The sequence below is a fragment of the Chiloscyllium punctatum genome, chromosome 24 (assembly GCF_047496795.1).
Source record: "Chiloscyllium punctatum isolate Juve2018m chromosome 24, sChiPun1.3, whole genome shotgun sequence".
NCBI classification, from domain to species: domain Eukaryota; kingdom Metazoa; phylum Chordata; class Chondrichthyes; order Orectolobiformes; family Hemiscylliidae; genus Chiloscyllium; species Chiloscyllium punctatum.
Genome location: NC_092762.1, coordinates 39,530,111 through 39,549,814, shown reverse-complemented (window position 1 = coordinate 39,549,814; position 19,704 = coordinate 39,530,111). Strand labels below are relative to the sequence as shown.

The following is a 19,704-nucleotide window of genomic DNA, read 5'->3' as shown; positions in this document are numbered from 1 at the left end:
TTTGTACGTGGGAAATCATGTCTCACTAACTTGATTTTTTTTTGAAGAAATAGCAAAGTGGCTTGATGAGGGCAGAGTGGTGGATGTGATCTATATGGACTTCAGGAAGGCACTCGACAAGGTTAGATCTCATGGGTTACAGGGAGAGCTAACCATTTGGGTACAGAACTGGCTTGAAGGTAGAAGACAGAGGGTGGTGATGGAGGGTTTCTTTTCAGACTGTGACCTGTGGAGTGCCACAAGGATTGGTGCTGGGTCCTCTACTTTTTGTCATTTATAGAAATGATTTGGATGTGAGCATAGGAGGTATAGTTAGTAAGTTTGCAGATGATACCAAAATTGGAGGTGTGGACAGCATATGAGGTTACCTCAGAATACAATGGGATCTTGATCAGATGGGCCAAGGAGTGGTAGATAGAGTTTAATTTAAATAAATGTGAGGTGCTGCATCTTGGAAAGGCAAATCAGAGCAGGACTTATACACTTAGGGAGTGTTTCTGAACCAAGAGACCTTGGTGTGTAGTTTCTTGAAAATGGAGTCGCAGGTAGATGGGATAGTGAAGAAGGCATTTGGTATGATTTCCTTTATTAGACAGAACAGAGTGTAGGAGTTGGGAGGTCATGTTGCAGCTGTACAGGACATTGGTTAGGCCACTGTTGGAATATTGTGTGCAGTTCTGGTCTCCCTCCTATTGGAAGGATGTTGTGAAACTTGAAAGGATTCAGAAAAGATCTACAAGGATGTTGCCAGGGTTGGAGAATTTGAGCTACAGGGAGAGGCTGAATAGGGTGGGGCTGTTTTCCCTGGAGCGTCAGAGGCTGAGGGGTGACCTTTTTGAAACTTATAAAATCATGAGAGGCATGATAGGGTCAATAGACCAGGTCTTTTTTCCTGGGTTGGGGGAGTCCAGAACTAGAAGGCATAGGTTTAGGTTGAGAGGAGAAAGATTTAAAAGGGACATACGGGCAACTTTTTCATGCAGAAGGTTGTGCGTGTATGGAATGAGATGCCAGAAGAAATGGTGGAGGCTGGTACAATTGCAACAGTTAAAAGGCATGTGGATGGGGATGTGGGACTAGATTAGGTGAGGATGTCTGGTCGGCATGGACAAATTGGACTGAAGGGTCTGTTTCCATGCTGTACCTCTCTTATGACTGTATGTGCAGGTTGGGTGACTTGGCCATGCTAAATTTCCCATTGTGTTCAGGGATGTGTGGGTTAGGGGCATTAGTCAGGGATAAGTATAGAGTCATAGGGTTTGGACATGGGCCTGGGTGGGTTAGTCTTCAGAGGATTAGTGTGGACTTGTCGGGCCAAATGGCCTGTTTCCACACAGTAGGGATTATATTTTTTATGAAATGCCCATTGACTTATTCCTGATTTATTGGCTCTGAAAGTTTCCCATGACTGACACAGCTGTATTGCCTGTAAAAACCCAATTTTTCCCCTTCCACTATTTTTTAAAATGCAATCCCTTCTCCTTTCCTTGACCAACAATGTAAAGTTCCATGACAACTTTATTCCTGCTGAAGTGGTAGTACAGTCTGCCCCAGATTAGCTTGTTTAAGGTATTGTGCAGCAGCTTATACAATTATTGCCAGGCTAATTAGTGTCTTTTGGTGAACACTGATCACAAGGCAAAATGGTTATAATGGTGACGTTTTACAGTTTAAGAATCTGTACTAGTTTGTCATTTGGAACTTCTAAACTTCAATTAATGGGACCAAATCTTACTGCAAATCTTCCGATCTAAGCATTGACTACCTGCATTGATGCTAAACGATCTTTAAGCAGAAGAGGCCATGTGTATCAGTACAATCAGTAAGTCCTCTGCTTCTGTTTTGCAATAAGATCTTTGCACAAGCTGTCAAAGAATGACCCACGTCATCTTTGTTAACATCGTAGCCAATTGGCTGTATAAGTAACTCACTCGGTTTCTCAGTCTGCACGTGATGAGAAAGAAGGGAAATAGCAAGCGTTGGCACTTGAACAAGTTTTGGAGAGGGTTGAGAGCTTGACTTTGTACTTAACACTTATAGAACCGTTGTGCATGTGGAAACATTGGAAACAGTAAGGATGCACTCACTATTTCCCTCCAAAACTGCCGTATGCCTTTAAACTGCACAAGAATCATAATCTTAGAGACTTGTATCCGCCAGGAGAAATGGTTAAATAATTTGTTACAATCCCATTTGATATTGTATAATCTCAAAATTTATTAGTTTGTATTTCTATTGTAATCAATAAGGGAATCAATAGGTTCTGAGAAAAGGCAGAAACGTAGAGTTGAAGATGATCAGATCAGCCATGATTATATTGAATGGTGGAGCAGATTGATGGGCTAGATGGGCCTACCTTTGCTCATTGCCCTATAGTCTGTTCTAGAAAAATTTCAAGTCCCGACTTAACATTAAAGTTGCACTCTTTAAGAATACAACTACAAAGCAGGTATTTCCACTAAAATCGGTGCAAAAGCTGTAGTTTGGTTCTGTATTCCTTAGTTATCAGAAAGCAAACAAATACACAAACGCTGCAATATTTTACAATTATTAAATTCCTAATTGGCAAATTAATAATTCTTTTATTGGCAAATGAAATAACATTTGAAATTCTTAATGCAGATACGTAGTGATGGAAAGGACCTCTCTCTCTTCTACTTGGGTGACCAGAACAAACATTTGTTTCAGTATTTATATCTATCTATGATCTCTATCATTGTGACTACTATGATTCATTTTATTATTTTCTTGACACAGTACTGGGAAGATTATTGTGGTGAACATATTGTAATTAAAATGCTGGTGTTTGTTTGCCTAAACACCTAAAAAAGTCAGATCAGAAAATTTGAATGTTTCTTTAAAAGAGTCAGAATAGAAGAACTAAAGCTTTAAAATAGCAGCTTGGCTAACTTAGATGGAGAAATAGAATATGGGGGATAATTATTTTGAATAACAACCAAAAGAACTGTGGATGCTGGAAATCAGAAACAAAAACAGAAATTGCTGGAAAAGCTCAGCAGGTCTGGCAACATCTGTGGAGAGAAATCAGAGTTAGCATTTTGTGTCCAGTGACTCCTCTTAATTACCTTGAAGGTCAGTTCAGGGAGACTCAAAGTAGGCCTCATTGTCATAGTGATAGTTGGAGCTTATGAACTCCTTGTGGCTTCAATTAATCTGGGGGTGTCCTGAGAGAAGTTTGTAGTTTGGACCTTGTGTGATTTGCATCTCACTGAAAGAAGTTTGTTAAAATAAAATTTTAAACAGAATAAAACATGAGCTTCTTCATAGATTTCATAGTTTGAAGATTGTAGGAGAATCTACAGTGGGTCTTTATTAAAAATTGCAGAAGTGTTGGAAAATATCCAGAATAAGAGTCTCTGGCATCCACAGTCAAGTGAGAGCTAATGAAAGTTGTACCTCTGAGAAAGGCAGGAGTTGACATAAATTATTTAGAGGTCTATGGCAGTGATCTTACAGCATTTTAAAATTAATACTTGTTATAAGAATTTTTGAATAAGTGGGAAGTAAACTAAAGTGCATAAATGGATAAGTGTGAGGGAAGGGCAAACGAATACAGTACATGATAAACAATAGGACCCTGGGCAGCACCAAACATTAGAGGGACATTGGTGTGCATGTTCACCAGTCCCTTAAGGTAATGGGATAGGTAGAGAAAGTGGGTGAGAAGGCATGTGGGATACTTGCCTTTATTAGCCATAGATTTGAAGAACAGGGTGGTGATTCTGGAACTGTATGAAAGGTTTATTAGTCAACAATAAAGTATTGTGTGCTGTTCTGGAATTCACATTATAGGAGGACTATGATTGCATTGAAAGGATGCAGAGGAGATTTACCAGGATGTTGCCTGGGTTGGAGAGTTTCAGTTACGAAGAAAGATTGGACAGACTGGGATTGTTTTCCTAGAAACCGAGGAGATTGAGGTGGGGACATGATTGAGATGCATAGAATTCTGAGGGGCATAGATTGAAAGAAACGTTTCCCCCCTTGATTGAGAAATCAATGACAAAGGGGAGGAGATGTGAAGAAAAACATTTTTATCCAGAGGATGATGAGAATCTCAACCTCACTGCCTGTAAGGGTGGTAGGCCAACACCCTCAACATTGAAGATCGATTTCGATGTGCACTTGAGATGCAAAGGCATTCAAAGCTATGGGCCAAGTGCTGGAAACTAAATTAAAATAGATAGGTAATTGCTTTTGGCTGACATAGACAAAGTAGGCCAAAAGGCCTTTATCAGTGCAGTAGACCTGTACAACTCCTTGACTAAGCATATTGTTATGAGCTATATTAAGTTAATGGTATATGTTTTTTCAAGTATTCTACACATAGTGAAGTGCGTCTTTTTTTTAAAATAAAAATGAAAACCTGTGCCATAACAATATTGGTTAAAACAAGAAATTTAGATTTCCTTTTGAATGTTAAGAGTCCCTGCCTGAATTGGTAACACTTTACATTAACTTCTGGAAACTTAGTACATGAACAAAGACTTCATAACATTGTTGATATGTTTATATGACAGAGTCTTTTCCTCCCATTATTTTTATCAGTGGGAAAATGCCATCCAGGCTAACCCATTTTCCAGCTCTTGATTATTGGCCTATAAGCATCGGTGTCTAAAATGCATATGCAAGCTCTTTTTAAATAGGAGCATGGAGATGCAGACACCCTCCACTCTCTGGTTGGCAGAAATGGCCCTTCAATTCCTGTCAAAATGTCTTTGCTCACCATTATATAACTTGATTTTTTTTTAAATAACAAAATATTCTGACATGTCTATCTTTATCCAAAGTGGATAACATCTCACTTCCTGTATGAAACTCTACTATTGTTTTGCCCTATCACTTAGCTAATCAATGTCACTGTAACTTTTGCTTCCAACTGCATTACTTACTACAGTGCATTTGTCTGCATGGCTAGAATCTAAGGGAGCAAAATTTAGAGCACAAGAAATTGGAGATAATTGATCTGCAATCTTAGCTAATCTTAGATGTGTAAGGAATATCAGCACATTTGATGTGTGGTTCTTCGTTGCTTCATCTAAATTTTTCTGAACATTGTGAACAGTCTTGGCCGATTCCTTTGAGCCATTTCTGGGCACATTCTCTCAATTTGAATATGTATCCGCTTTCCCTGCTCTGTCTTCTACCCTTTAAGTAATTATTTACACACATTATTAAGTTGCTTCCAATGTGCTCCCATTTTTGGTAACAAACAGGATCTAAAGTTCCTTTGGCTGAGTTTCAGCTCTCCAACATTGAAATGATAACCTTTTCTTTAATGCACTGTGTGAAACTCTACTATTGTTTTGCCCTATCACTTAGCTAATCATGTTGCAGTTTTTCTATTGGCATTCTCCAATGACACCCACCTAAAGTAAAGTTTCCTTCAATTTTGTGTGTTGGAAATGGTGTCACTAAATTGGATTTTTGAAGAAGTAACAAAGGGGATTGATGAGGGCAGAGTGGTGGATGTAAGCTATATGGCCTTCAGGAAGGCGTTCGACAAGGTATTCTAGTTAGGGCACATGGACAACAGGGATGACTAGCCATTCCTGAATTTCCTGTATAGGTCAGGGTTGCACTAAGGTAGGCAGAGTTGTGGATAGTGCCGAAGGATGTTGTGGGTTACAAAGGGACATAGATAAGATGCAGAGCTGGGCTGTGAAGTGGCAAATGGAGTTTAATGCAGAAAAGTGTGAGGTGATTCACTTCAGAAGTAGTAACAGGAATGCAGAGTACTGGGAATATTTTTAGATTAGATTAGATTACTTACAGTGTGGAAACAGGCCCTTCGGCCCAACAAGTCCACACCGCGCCCGCCGAAGCGTAACCCACCCATACCCCTACATCTACATCTACCCCTGACCTAACACTACGGGCAATTTAGCATGGCCAATTCACCTGACCTGTGGGGGGGGGGGGGGTGGGGTGGGGGGGTGGGGGGGGTGGGTGGGGGGGGGGGGTGGGTGGGGGGGTGGGGGGGGTGGGTGGGGGGGGGGGAAGGGGAAGGGACCTAAGGAACATCCTTTTCACGTAGAGGGTGGTGTGTATATGGAATGAGCTGCTAGAGGAAATGGTGGAGGCTGCTGTGATTACAACATTTAAAAGGCATGTGGATGGGTATATCAATAGGAAGGATTTAGAGGGGTATGTGCCAAGTGCTGGCATATGAGACTAGATTAATTTAGGATATCTGGTTAGCTCGGACAAGTTGGATCAAAGGCTGTTTCCATGCTGTATAGCTCTATGACTCTTGACTGTCCTGTTTCTACAAAACAGTTTGACATTCTGACTTTTCTGTTTGTTCATACTTGGGGTTGACAAGGCCAGAATTTGTTGCCTATCCCTAATTGCCTATGACTTGACTGCTAGGCCATTTCTAGTGGAAGACAGATGTTTTTGTCCTCGAAAGGACATTAGTGAATCTAATTAGTTTTTATGATCAACAGTGGTTATGTGGTCACCATTGTACTCTCATTTAATTCCTGATTTATATTGAATTCATGTCCCCAGAACATGAATAGGCCTGGGCCTATGGATTACTAATTCAGGAATATTACCACAGTGCCACAACCACCTTAATAATAACAATGTTAATTAAGTCCTTTTTTAAGATGAAAGTTATCACTCCCATTAGCTTGTTCAAAGACTGGAATCCTCTGGTAGAATTCCTGCCTTTTAGTGTCAAGGTTCCCGATTAAGTCTCTACCATTGGAACTTGGGTACACAAATTGAGGTTGTCACCGCAGTGCAGCATTGGATGTGGAGCTGCTGTCTTTTGGATGTATCATTAAATTGGCACCCTGTCTGTCTTATGGTGGATATTAATACAGCAACTGTTTTCAAATTTAAATGCCCAGGCTCTTTCCAAGTGCTCAGAAGAAATACTGAATTTTTCCCAAACCTTCTCCAGTTATAGAGTCATAGAGATGTACAGCATGGAAACGGACCTTTCTGTCCAACCCTTCCATGCTGACCAGATATCCCAACCCAATCTAGTCCCACCTGACAGCACCCGGCCCATATCCCTCCAAACCCTTCCTATTCATATACCCATCCAAATGCTTCTTAAATGTTGCAATTGTACCAGTCTCCACCCCTTCCTCTGGCAGCTCATTCCATACATGTACCACCCTCTGTGTGAAAAAGTTGCCTGTTAGGTCTCTTTTATATCTTTCCCCTCTCACCCTAAACCTATGCCCTCTAGTTTTGGACTCCTCGACCCTAAGGAAAAGGCTTTGCCTATTTACCCTATCCATGCACCTCATAATTTTGTAAACCTCTATAAGGTTTACCCTCCGCCTCCGATGCACCAGGGAAAGTAGTCCCAACCTGTTCAGCATCTCCCTATAGCTCAAATCCTCCAACCCTGCAACATCCTTGTAACTCTTTTCTGAACCCTTTCAAGTTTCACAACATCTTTCCGATAGGAAGGAGACCAGAATTGCACACAATATTCCAACAGTGGCCAAACCAATGTCCTGTACAGCCTCAACATGACCTCCCAATTCCTGTACTCGATACTCTGACCAATAAAGGAAAGCATACCAAATGCCTTCTTCACTATCCTATCTACCTGCGACTCCACTTTCAAGGAGCTATGAACCTGCACTCCAAGGTCTCTTTGTTCAGCAACACTCCCTAGGACCTTACCAGTAAGTGTATAAGTCCTGCTAAGATTTGCTTTCCCAAAATGCAGCACCTCCCATGCACAAAAGTCTCACGTCTGTTGTCTGCAAGGTGTTAGAAAGGATTCTGAGGGATAGGATTTATGACCATCTGGAAGAGCATGGCTTGATTAAATGCAGTCAACACGGCTTTGTGAGGGGCAGGTCATGCCTCACAAACTTTATCGAGTTCTTTGAGGATGTGACTAGAAAAGTTGATGAGGGTCAAGCTGTGGGTGTGGTGTACATGGACTTCAGCAAGGTATTTGATAAGGTTCCCCATGGTAGGCTCATTCAGAAGGTCAGGAGGAATGGGATACAGGGAAACTTAGCTGTCTGGATACAGAATTGGCTGGCCAACAGAAGACATCGAGCGGTAGTAGAAGGAAAATATTCTGCCTGCAAGTCTGTGGCGAGTGGTGTTCCACAGGGCTCTGTCCTTAAGCCTCTACTGTTTGTAATTTTTATTAATGACTTGGATGAAGGGATTAAGTATGGGTCAGCAAGTTTGCAGACGACACAAAGGTTGGAGGTGTCGTTGACAGTATAGAGGGCTGTTGTAGGCTGCAGCAGGATATTGACAGGATGCAGAGATGGGCTGAGAGGTGGCAGATGGAGTTCAACCTGGATAAATGCGAGGTGATTCATTTTGGAAGGTCAAATTTGAAAGCTGAGTACAGGATTAAGGATAGGATTCTTGGCAGCATGGAGGAACAGAGGGATCTTGGTGTGCAAGTACATAGATCCCTTAAAATAGCCAACCAAGTGGCCTAAAGAAGGGCTTATGCCCGAAAAGTCGATTCTCCTGTTCCTTGGATGCTGCCTGACCTGCTGCACTTTTCCAGCAACACATTTTCACCCAAGTGGACAGGGTTGTTAAGAAAGCATATGGTGTTTTGGCTTTCATTAACAGGGGGATTGAGTTTAAGAGTCGTGAGATCTTGTTGCAGCTCTATAGAACTTTGGTTAGACTGCACTTGGAATACTGCGTCCAGTTCTGCTTGCCCTGTTATAGGAAAAATGTGGATGCGGGTTCAGAGGAGGTTTACCAGGATGCGGCCTGGACTGGAGGGCTTATCTTATGAAGAGAGGTTGACTGAGCTCGGACTGTTTTCATTGGAGAAAAGGACGAGGAGATAGGACCTAATTGAGGTATACAAGATAATGAGAGGCATAGATAGAGTCGATAGCCAGAGACTATTTCCCAGGGCAGAAATGACTAATACAAGGGGTCATAGTTTTAAGCTGGTTGGAGGAAAGTATAGAGGGGATGTCAGAGGCAGGTTCTTTACACAGAGAGTTGAGAGAGCATGGAATGCGTTGCCAGCAGCAGTTGTGGAAGCAAGGTCATTTAAGCAAGGGGGACATTTAAGAGACTACTGGACATGCATATGGTCACAGAAATTTGATGGTGCATACATGAGGATCAATGGTCAGTACAATATCATGAGCTGAAGGGCCTGTTCTGTGCTATACTGTTCTATGTTCTATGTTCTAAAACCATGTTGACTATCCCTAATTAGTCCTTGCCTTTTTAAACATGTACATCTTGTCCCTAAGAATTCCCTCCAACAACTTGCCCACCACTGGCATCAGGCTCATTGGTCTGTAGTTCCCTGACTTGTCCTTACCACCCTTCTTAAACAGTGGCACTACATTAGCCAACTTCCAGTCTTCCGGTACCTCACTTGTGACTATCGATTATACAAATATCTCAGTAAGAGGCCCAGCAATCTCTTCTCTACCTTCCCACAGAGTTCTAGGGTGCACCTGATGAGGTCCTGGGGATTTATTCATCTTTACCCATTCTAAGGCATCCAGCGCTTCCTCTCCTGTAATCTGCACATTTTGCAAGATGTCACCATCTATTTCCCTACAGTCCATATCTTCCATATCCTTTTCCACAGTAAATACTGATGCAAAATACTCATTTAGTATCTTCCCCCATTCTCTGCGGCTCTACACAAAGGCCACCTTGCTGATCTTTGAGGGGCCCTATTCTCTCCCAAGTTACCCTTTTGTCCTTAATGTAAAAACTCTTTGGATTCTCATTTTTTCTATTTGTATAAGAAAAATATTTTACAGGTGTAGTTGTCAGTTTATATTTGAGCTGGGATCAGGCGGTGCTGTGAAAGGTATAGAGCTGGAAGCATAGAAGTCGGCAAAACATAGAAAGTGGAGTGAGAAAACGCTAGAGATGGAGAAAAGACCTCTGAGAGAAAGTGTGAAAATCAGAAGAAGATAGTGATGAAAAAATTGTTATTTTAAAAGATGAACAGTGAAAACAGTCTGAATTGATTTTGTTGTTTACTGAGCCATTCACATTTATTATATTACCTCTACTAACAGATTTGACCTGCTTTGTGAAAATTCAATCATCTGGAGAGCAGATAGTCTCTTTAATTTGAATGCAGCCATTCCAGCAGGTGCAGTAAAGGAGATTACCCAAAAAGAATGAAGGAAAGAGGAGGTAACAAAATGTCCACAACCTTTGAAAGATTGCTCACTTGCATATTTCAGTGAATTCAAGTGGTGTGGTAATTTCCAATCTGAAACAGGCCAGGGACGAGAAGGGCTTATGCCCGAAATATCAATTCTCCTGTTCCTTTGATGCTGCCTGACCTGCGCTTTTCTAGCAACACATTTTTAAGGGACTATTCTAAATCATGATTTGTGAGCCTAATCTTAGTAGGAGGTAATGTCAAGTTGTCTTTCTTTTCTTTTTTTCCCATTTGGAGCTGTGAGGTGAATAGACACCAGGGACATAGTACAGATAGTTCTTCTATAATGCGATGGTTGTCTTCTTGTGCAACCCTGTCTTGTGCAACCCTGAAAAATCACACTTTAGAAACAGTGCTTAAAGTGTTGGTGATGTTATTGCATTCCAGCCAACACGTTTTAAAAGTTTGCACTTTAGAAACAATGTCCCCAATTCACATAAAGGACTTGTTCAGTTGGTACTAATATAAAGCGGTAGTCGCATTCCGTGTGATCTCAAGTTTTAAGGAAATTGCACAATAGCCGCATCATTGAAGCTCGTGAGGTCACAATCGTGTTATAGCCAGCACAGGTCAGGAATGTTTGCATTCTGTAAATGAGGTTCTAAATTCTTCAATTGCATTAAAGGCAATTCGTGATGAAGAAACACGTGTTGTAGCAGAACTGGCTGTATGCAGCTAATGTTACAGCCTGTATTTGTACTAGCCCTTTACTGGAAATATTCAGCTGCTGTCCGAAAAAGTCAATAGCTTTTAGTTTTACCACATAGCTGTCACTTGTTTGCTTGCTGAGCATGTTCTGTGATAGTTTATAGACAACAGGAAATGCTTAACAGATTGGGACCAATAGGATTTAATAAATCAACTCCTTAGTTGCATCCCTCATGGCAAGCAGTGTCAAGCAGATTTGTTTATGCCAACTATTAGAGCATATTGTCGAAAATGTTGTAATCATGATCTTCAGAGTTTGGTGCCAGTATTCTAATGCTCCTTGATTTGTGGATTGTAAACTGATGACTTGGGTTGTACTTCCAAACTATTCATTAATCCTTTGAATATTTGTGATATAAAATTTGAGCCTTAATCTAATTTATTTCTTTGGATAATCTGTGTCTTGCTTTTTTTTAAAAAAAACTCACTTTTCCATCACTTTTGCTGTAATTGTCCTCAAAACCAATGCTTTAGGAAACATCAACATCTCTATATTTCTTGGGCGGCACGGTGGCACAATGGTTAGCACTGCTGCCTCACAGCGCCTCAGACCCGGGTTCAATTCCCGCCTCAGGCGACTGACTGTGTGGAGTTTGCACGTTCTCCCCGTGTCTGCATGGGTTTCCTCCGGGTGCTCCGGTTTCCTCCCACAGTCCAAAGATGTGCAGGTCAGGTGAACTGGCCATGCTAAATTGCCCGTAGTGTTGGGTAAGGGGTAGATGTAGGGGTATGGGTGGATTGCGCTTCGGCGGGTCAGTGTGGACTTGTTGGGCCAAAGGGCCTGTTTCCACACTGTAAGTAATCTACTCTAATCTAATCTAATCCTTCCTATAATGTGGTGGCTAGAACAGTATGCAATACTCCAGGTGCAGCCTTACTAGTGTTGTAGAGCTGAAGCATGACCTTGTGGCTCCAAAACTCAATTCCCCTACCAATTAACACCAACACACCATATGCCTTCTTAACAACCTTATCAACCTGGGTGGCAACTTTCAGGGGTTTACGCACCTGGACACCGAGATCTCCCTGTTCATCTACACTGCCAAGAGTTTTACCATGTGGGCGGCACGGTGGCACAGTGGTTAGCACTGCTGCCTCGCAGCGCCGGAGATCCGGGTTCAATTCCCGCCTCAGGCGACTGACTGTGTGGAGTTTGCACGTTCTCCCCGTGTCTGCGTGGGTTTCCTCCGGGTGCTCCGGTTTCCTCCCACAGTCCAAAGATGTGCAGGTCAGGTGAATTGGCCATGCTAAATTGCCCGTAGTGTTAGGTCAGGGGTAGATGTAGATGTAGGGGTATGGGTGGGTTACGCTTCGGCGGGCGCGGTGTGGACTTGTTGGGCCGAAGGGCCTGTTTCCACACTGTAAGTAATCTAATCTAATCTAAAAATATTCCCAGTACTCTGCATTCCTGTTACTACTTCTGAAGTGAATCACCTCACACTTTTCTGCATTAAACTCCATTTGCCACTTCACAGCCCAGCTCTGCATCTTATCTATGTCCCTTTGTAACCCACAACATCCTTCGGCACTATCCACAACTCTGCCTACCTTAGTGCAACCCTGACCTATACAGGAAATTCAGGTATGACTTTCATAAGGCTGTCAGAGACGGCAAGAAGCAATGCCAAACTAAGTCATGAATATCTTCAATGACTCTTCTTCCATTGCGTACTGGAGGAGAAAATTCCTCTCTGATGCACATTATATGCTAGTGCCACTTAGAAATTCCTCCTTGTCCCCATCCCAAGTGAGAGACCTCTTATTCTTAAACTCTACTATATAGACTCTTCAACAAGGGGAAACACCTTCTTTGCATCCAACCTATTAAGCCCATAGTCTTAGTCATTTTAATTATGAACTCTATTTGTGCATTCCAAAATGTCTCAAGGCTCCAAATTTTTTTTTAAAAGTGTCTTGCTTTCAATCCTCAATCTCTCCACTTAAGTTTGTATTGGCTGTTTGGTCTTCACTGATGTTCAGAAGGTTTGGAACTAGAATGATGCAAGTACAGGGGAGTTCAGGGCCCCCACCCTCCAGCTCCTTCATCAGACTATATCTGCCCATCCATACCAGTGCAGGAATCTTTCCTTTTTATTCTTTTATCACTGACAAAACCAGCATTTACATATTTAATGATTGCTTAACCATTTGAAAGAAGGAATCTTCCCTTATTAGCTTCTAAGTTGAAGTGCTTTTGCTGAAGCCTTGGAATTAGAGTCAGAGTTCTACAGTATGGAGACAGGCCCTTCGGCCCAAACTGGTCCATGCTGACCCAAATATCCATCCATGCTAACCCCATTTCCCTGCACTTTGCGCAAGTCCTTTTAAATCCTTCCTATCCATATATTTGTCCAAATGCCTTTTAAATGTTAATGTACCTGCCTCAACCACTTCTGCTGGCATCTCATTCCATATGTATACCACCCTCTGTGTAAAAAAAAAAAGGTTGCCCCTCAGACTTTCTTTTATTCTTTCCCCCTTAATCTTAAACTGATGACCTCTCGTCCTTGATTCCCCAACCCTGGGAAAAAGACTAAGTGCATTCACCTCAGTCTTCTACGCACTTAAGAAAAACATCCTAATGTGTCCAACCTCTCTCTATAACTCAGACCGTTGATTCCTGACAACATTCTTGTAAATTTCTTCTGTTTTCTTTCCAGTTTAATAACATCCTTCTTAAAGCAAGGTGACCAAAACGGAACGCAATACTCCAAGTGTGGCCTCACCAATGTCCTGTCCAACTGCAACATAACTTCCCAACATCTATATTCAATGCTGTGACTGATGAAGGCCAGAGAGCCAAAATTCACCTTTACTGCCCTGGCTACCTATGACTCCACTTTCAGAGAACCATGCACCTGAACTCCAAGGCCCCTCTGTTCCATTGCATTTCTTAAAGCCCTACCATTCACCATGAAGCTCCAAAATGCAAGACCTCACACCTATCTATATTAAACTCCATTTGCTATTTCTTGGCCCTCTTCCCTAGCTGATCAAGGTCCTGCTGCAATTTCTGATAACCTTCCTCACTATCCAGGATATCACCTATTTTAGTGTCATCTGTAAACTTACTACAAACTTACTCTCTAGTTTCCTCCCACAGTCCAAAAATGTGCAGGTTAGGTGAATTGGCCATGCTAAATTACCCGTAGTGTTGGGTGTAGGGGAATGGGTCTGGGTGGGTTGCGCTTCGGCAGGTCGGTGTGGACTTGTTGGGCCGAAGAGCCTGTTTCCACACTGTAGGTAATCTAATCTAATCTAATCAAATCCTGCTTTGTACATTCTCATCCAAATCATTTGGTATAGTTAACAAGCAGCAGTGGGCCCAGAACTGACCCCTGAGGCACACCACTAGTCACAGGCCTCCAGTCCGACAAGCATCCTTCTACCATTGCCGTCTGCATCCTACCATCGAGCCAACTGTGTACCCAATTTGCCAGCTCCTCCTGGATTCCATGTGATCCAACTTTCCAAAGCAGCCTACCATGTGGAACTTTATCAAAAGCCTTACTGAAATCCATATAGACCAAGTTTACTACTCTGCCCATGCCAAACCTCCTTGTCACTTCGTCAAAGCACTCTAACAAATTTGTGAGGCATGATCTCCATGCACAAAGCGATGCTGACTATTCCTAATCAAACCCTGTCTTTTCAAATGCATGCATATCTTAGAATCTTCTCAAGTAACTTACCCAAAGTCTAAGTGTTAGGCTTACTAGTCTATCGTTCCCAGGTTTTTCTTTGTAGCCATTCTTGAATAAGGGCGCAACATTCACTACCCTCTCGTCTTCCAGGACCTCACCCGAAGTTAACGATGATGGAAAAATATCAACCAGGGCCCCGCAATTTCTTCTCTAGTCTTTTGCAGTGTTCTTGGGTATATCTGGTCAGGACCAGGAGATTTATCCACCTTCATACATTCTAATATGAGATGGCCTTGGCTGAGAATATTAGGGTGAATCCCAAGAGGTTCTTTAAAGAAAAAAGAATAACTAGAGAGAGAATATTTCTCCTATGTGTTTACTGTGAAGAAATTTAAGGTGGTTAGAAAGTTCCCCTGCTTTCACTAGCCCCAGAGTGAAAGCCTTGAGACATAGGGGAATAGTTGATGCTCTGTAGACTTAATTGCTGTGCCAGTGAGAGATACTAGTGTATCTGCTACAGCAATGATTTTGAGTCTAATACTCAATTATATTTCCCATGTTTCCACCGTGAACGTTTTAAGCAGATGGTTTAAAGATCTTGTCCCTCCTTGAAGGTGTTTAGCTTTCTATTAAATTAAGCAAATCAAGAACCTAATAACTGCCAAGAAATTAGAATATTCTCTGATGTCTGTAAGTAATTCCAAGCAACTCTTCAATTTATGAATTTTTTTTCTCATTTTTATCACTTTTCATTTTCACTGTATTTGTATATCTACTAATATCTATTACATAAAAGATTTGAGATTGATCAGTAAATTGCCCTGTTTAGTGTTTTGTTGTGTTTTATTGAGGATCTGTTATTCTCATCACTTGTGGTTTATGCAGAGCCAATGTGAATGACAAGTTATTGAATAATACACTTCATTATCTATTTATTCACCTTAAAGTGTGTTCAGGAGATGCCCAGTCAGAATATCATGTGCATGGTATTTCAAGAATGATCTGATCATAAAGAGAGCTTTGTTCCAACTTCTGACTTGCTATTTGCTGCATTTATTTCAAAACCTTGTACAATCTACATTGCAAAGCTGAGGTGTGGACACTCATTTGTGAAGTGCGTGATGATTCATATGGGATAAGATGATTTCTCCATTCGAGATTTTGGGCTCCTTTGGACCTGTGCTGAATAAGACCAGGATTAAAAATTAAAATGCTGTAGTTGCTGGAAATCTGAAGCAAAAAGAAAATGGTGAGTGTAATCAGTACAGAATCCTAGAACTCTACAAACAGGAGACCGTTTGGCCTCTTGTGGCTGTATTGATCATAAAACGCTATCCAACCTATTTCCATTTTCCAGCTTTTAGTTCATAACATTGCGGGTTACTATGTTTTGAGTGTTTTCCTTATAAATTTGGTTATGTCTAAGGTAAGTACCTGTTCAGGTTTCGAGTTCCTGCCTCTCCCCACCCACCCCCACCATTCTCTGCATGAAAAATATTTATTCAATTTCCCTATAATCTTTCTGCAGTTCTTTTAAGTCTCCTGCACGGTTGTTGAACTCTACTAACGGGAACAGATCTTCCCTTGATGTATAACACAAACAACACAGGAGACCTGGATCTGAGTCCTGCTAGAAACATCCTTCCACTCTCTCCAACACACCAACTGCCAGAGAGTCAAATTTGGATCCAGCTTTTCACTTTCCATTGAATCACATGGGCATTTATTTTTATGTCCAGTGTGTCACATGGGGACCTTGAACAAAAGCCTTACAGTTGTGACAATCCATGTAGACTGCTTCCAATACAGTGCTCTCATCAACCCACTTTGGTACTTCCTCAAAAAAGTTAAGTCAAGTTGCTCAGTCCCAACCTTCCCTTAATAAATCCATGTCAGGTAAACTCTGCTGTCAAAACACAAGGCAGGTGCTGCCTGAACTCCTTTGTCTCCAGCATTGCCTATTTGAGGAACAAGATTAAGATTACCCATATTCACTTCACTATCAAGTTCTTAAGCAATGCAATGTGAGAGCTTATTCCATCTCCCTTCTCCCAGCTGGCTAGTAAATTGAGCAACAACTTCAATGGAGGAAGTTTGGTCGTAGCACAAACCTATCTACAGAGTGTGGTGAAATTGTTACTTTGGATCTGTCAGGCACTGCATTCCATCAGCCATAATCTGTTTGAATTTTGTGAAGTTTTCAGAGTGCCATATGAGTCTTGAACCTCCTGACTCAGGGTGAGGGGTTACATCACTGAGCTGTAAATCAGCCTTTACTCTCAGTCCCTGTCACAGTAATTTCACGTGTTGCATATTGGAATATGTGTTTCTTGTTATTTCAGTCTCTCATTATCTTTTTGCTTCATTCGGATATGCAATTTCTCCCTGCAAGAAAAGCCAGGACAGTTCAGTCATTGTGAAATGTGTGGTTGACTCTGATATGTATTTGAGGGGCCGACTTGAAAGACTAGCATGAGATGCACACAGGATAGATATTTTGAAGAACTATTGCACGGTGATGATGGCAAAAATTGTCCTAATAAAAACCTCTAAAAGTCAGGTGATTGGCAAGGTGGAATTGAGTTGATTCTAACTCCCTCCCCTCACTTTGTTTCTCTCCTTAGTCAAGGCCACTATGCCCATTTGGGTGGTTCTTCTGTCCCGTCTCATCATGAAAGAAAAGCAAACTCTGAAGGTAAGTGGGTCTGAGATCCTGAGGAACTAAGGAGGGTTTGTAATCTACATTATAGCAATTTATTTTTCCAACTCACTTCCATTATCATCCAAGGAAAACTAATGGTTCTGAGTTGGGATGAATAAATCTGCTCCCTTGCTTTTAATTGTAAAATGCATGCTAAATAAAAGTTCTTAACCTAGATGAGGGCAATGTGATTTTTTAAAAATATTCTTTTTATAATAGTGGTGTAGGAATTTGCACGCAAGGTGTTTCCTTGTTTTCAAAGATCTGTGCTGCTCAGAGAAATTGAGCTTTCTACCAGTATGACTGACTAACTCTTGTATGTTAAAGGAATATCCTTAAAATGTCCCAGAATATCTTTGGAGGAGGAGCCCAAGAGAAAAGCCAGTGGTTCTATCTTTTGTTGGCAATGTAGAGATGCCCAAAGCCTTCACAAATAAATATTTTTCAAATCCCAGACTTTGACTTTGCTATGAGTACCTGTGAGAAATGGTCACTGCTTAAATAAATGAAAGGTGGTGAAGAAATACATCATCTCATTCGCAATAAACAATCATGACAAAGTCATTTTGATAATCAGTTTAACTTGGGTCATTTAGGGACTGGGGTCCACATAGAGTCATAGAGATGTACAGCATGGAAACAGACCCTTCGGTCCAACCCGTCCATGCCGACCAGATATCCCAACCCAATCTAGTCCCACCTGCCAGCACCCGGCCCATATCCCTCCAAACCCTTCCTATTCATATACCCATCCAAATGCCTCTTAATGAAGAATGTTTGTTTATGAAAAGAGGTAGCATGCAAAATAAGGAACAGTGCTTTGGATTTTGTTGTAGAACAGAAAATTGTAAGTGTGTTTTCTAAGATTCTTTGACTCCTTAAGTATTATAATCTTCCTAGAATTAATTTTAAAAAAAGCTGCTAAACGGCTCCCAGAATTGGGACACATTTTTATAACTTATGCTCATGTTGATTTTAAAATTAGCAGATTAATTTCTTCAAATGTTTTCACTTCAATTTCAGTTGGAAAATTTCACTTTAAATGCTCCATATGAAAAATGAGTCTTAATTGCATCACTGTCCACAGATGTGACGCCATATGCAGTTCCAAAGTTCTCTAATTCAGCCTCTGGAACAAAGGATCACTCACGAGTCTCCTGACCTTTGAGTCGTGATCACTAGCAGTTTCTGTTTGAGGTCCACAGGGACAGTTGCCGCCCGAATGGCATACTCTTGCAGAACCTTAAGTGGGATCGTGACAGTCTTAATTACTCTGATTCCCCAAAGATGCCTTCATTTGACCTCTTTATTAATCCCTATTGAATATTCTGGTTATCTGACAAAACTAAATCCATAATCTCTCCCTAGCCTTGTCTTTGGCTTTCTGTTCTGTTTTACTGTGTGTGTAACATACTTCCTATGCCTGCTGTGTTCACACCTCTTCTACAGCTGCAGCTCTCCTGATTTGCTCCTTATTGGTACTGCTTCCAGGACAAGAACACCCAAGTCATGTGGACCAGTATTATTTCTTCTTTGAGAAAATTACAATTAGTCACTTCACAATTGATGCAAACTCTTTTCAAATGTTGTTCAATCTAGTGACAAAGTCCACAGATATTTTTAGGAAATAATAAATTCTTCTCGCATCATTGCTTTTGTGTCAAATGTCATCACAAAAAACAGTTGCTCCAAATCTCGATGGAGATCAATTTCTGGATGAATAAGCACTAGCCTTCATTAGGATTATGTGTACAGTATCCATTTGGAGCTTTCGATCATGTCTTAACCAGTGAATTTCTTTCTCGGCAGGTCTACATATCATTGATTCCCATAATATCTGGAGTCTTCTTGGCTACAGTGACTGAACTTTCCTTTGATGTTTGGGGACTGATTAGTGCACTTGCTGCCACTCTGTGCTTCTCCCTTCAGAACATCTTCTCGAAGAAGGTAAAGAGTTCGCTCTGGAGTTTGATCTTAGCTTTTTAATTGTTGGACAATTATGATCTGACTATAGAGTCATACAATACAGAAACAGGCCCATGCTGACCAGATTCCCCTAACTAAATTAATCCCAAACATGTGCTTTGTCCACATTCTTTTAAACCTTTCCTATTCATGTACTTGCCCAAATGTCTTTTTAAATGTTGTATCTGTACTGACCTGTACCACCACTTCTGGCAGTTTAGTCCATATATACACCACCCTCTGTGTAGAAAAAGTTTTCTCTTAGCTTCCTTTCATATCTTTGCCTTTTACCCATTTGCCCCCTCGTTTTGAATTCCCCCTACCCTGGGGAAAGGACCTTTGTTATTCACTTTATCTATGCCCCTCATGATTATATAAACCTCTGCAAAGTTACCTCCTATGCTCCAAGAAAAGAAGTCCCAGCTTATCCAGTCTTTCCTGATAATTCAAACCTCCAGTCGTTGAAACATCCTTGTAAATCTTTCCTGCACCCTTTC

At 41.3% G+C, this 19,704-nt stretch overlaps 1 protein-coding gene and 1 long non-coding RNA gene across 2 annotated transcripts in view; one reads left to right on the top strand and one right to left on the bottom strand.

Annotated features, from left to right (window-relative positions):
* The window catches only part of LOC140494469 (uncharacterized), a 106,103-nt gene that overhangs the window by 12,745 nt on the left and 73,654 nt on the right, over positions 1–19,704 (bottom strand). The window lies entirely within an intron of this gene.
* Positions 1–19,704, top strand: part of slc35e1 (solute carrier family 35 member E1) — a 56,846-nt gene that overhangs the window by 22,885 nt on the left and 14,257 nt on the right. Inside the window, exons 2-3 of the mRNA XM_072593671.1 lie at positions 17,166–17,236; positions 19,052–19,189. Of these exons, the coding sequence (XP_072449772.1) occupies positions 17,166–17,236; positions 19,052–19,189 (209 nt within the window). The remainder of the gene's footprint in view (positions 1–17,165; positions 17,237–19,051; positions 19,190–19,704) is intronic.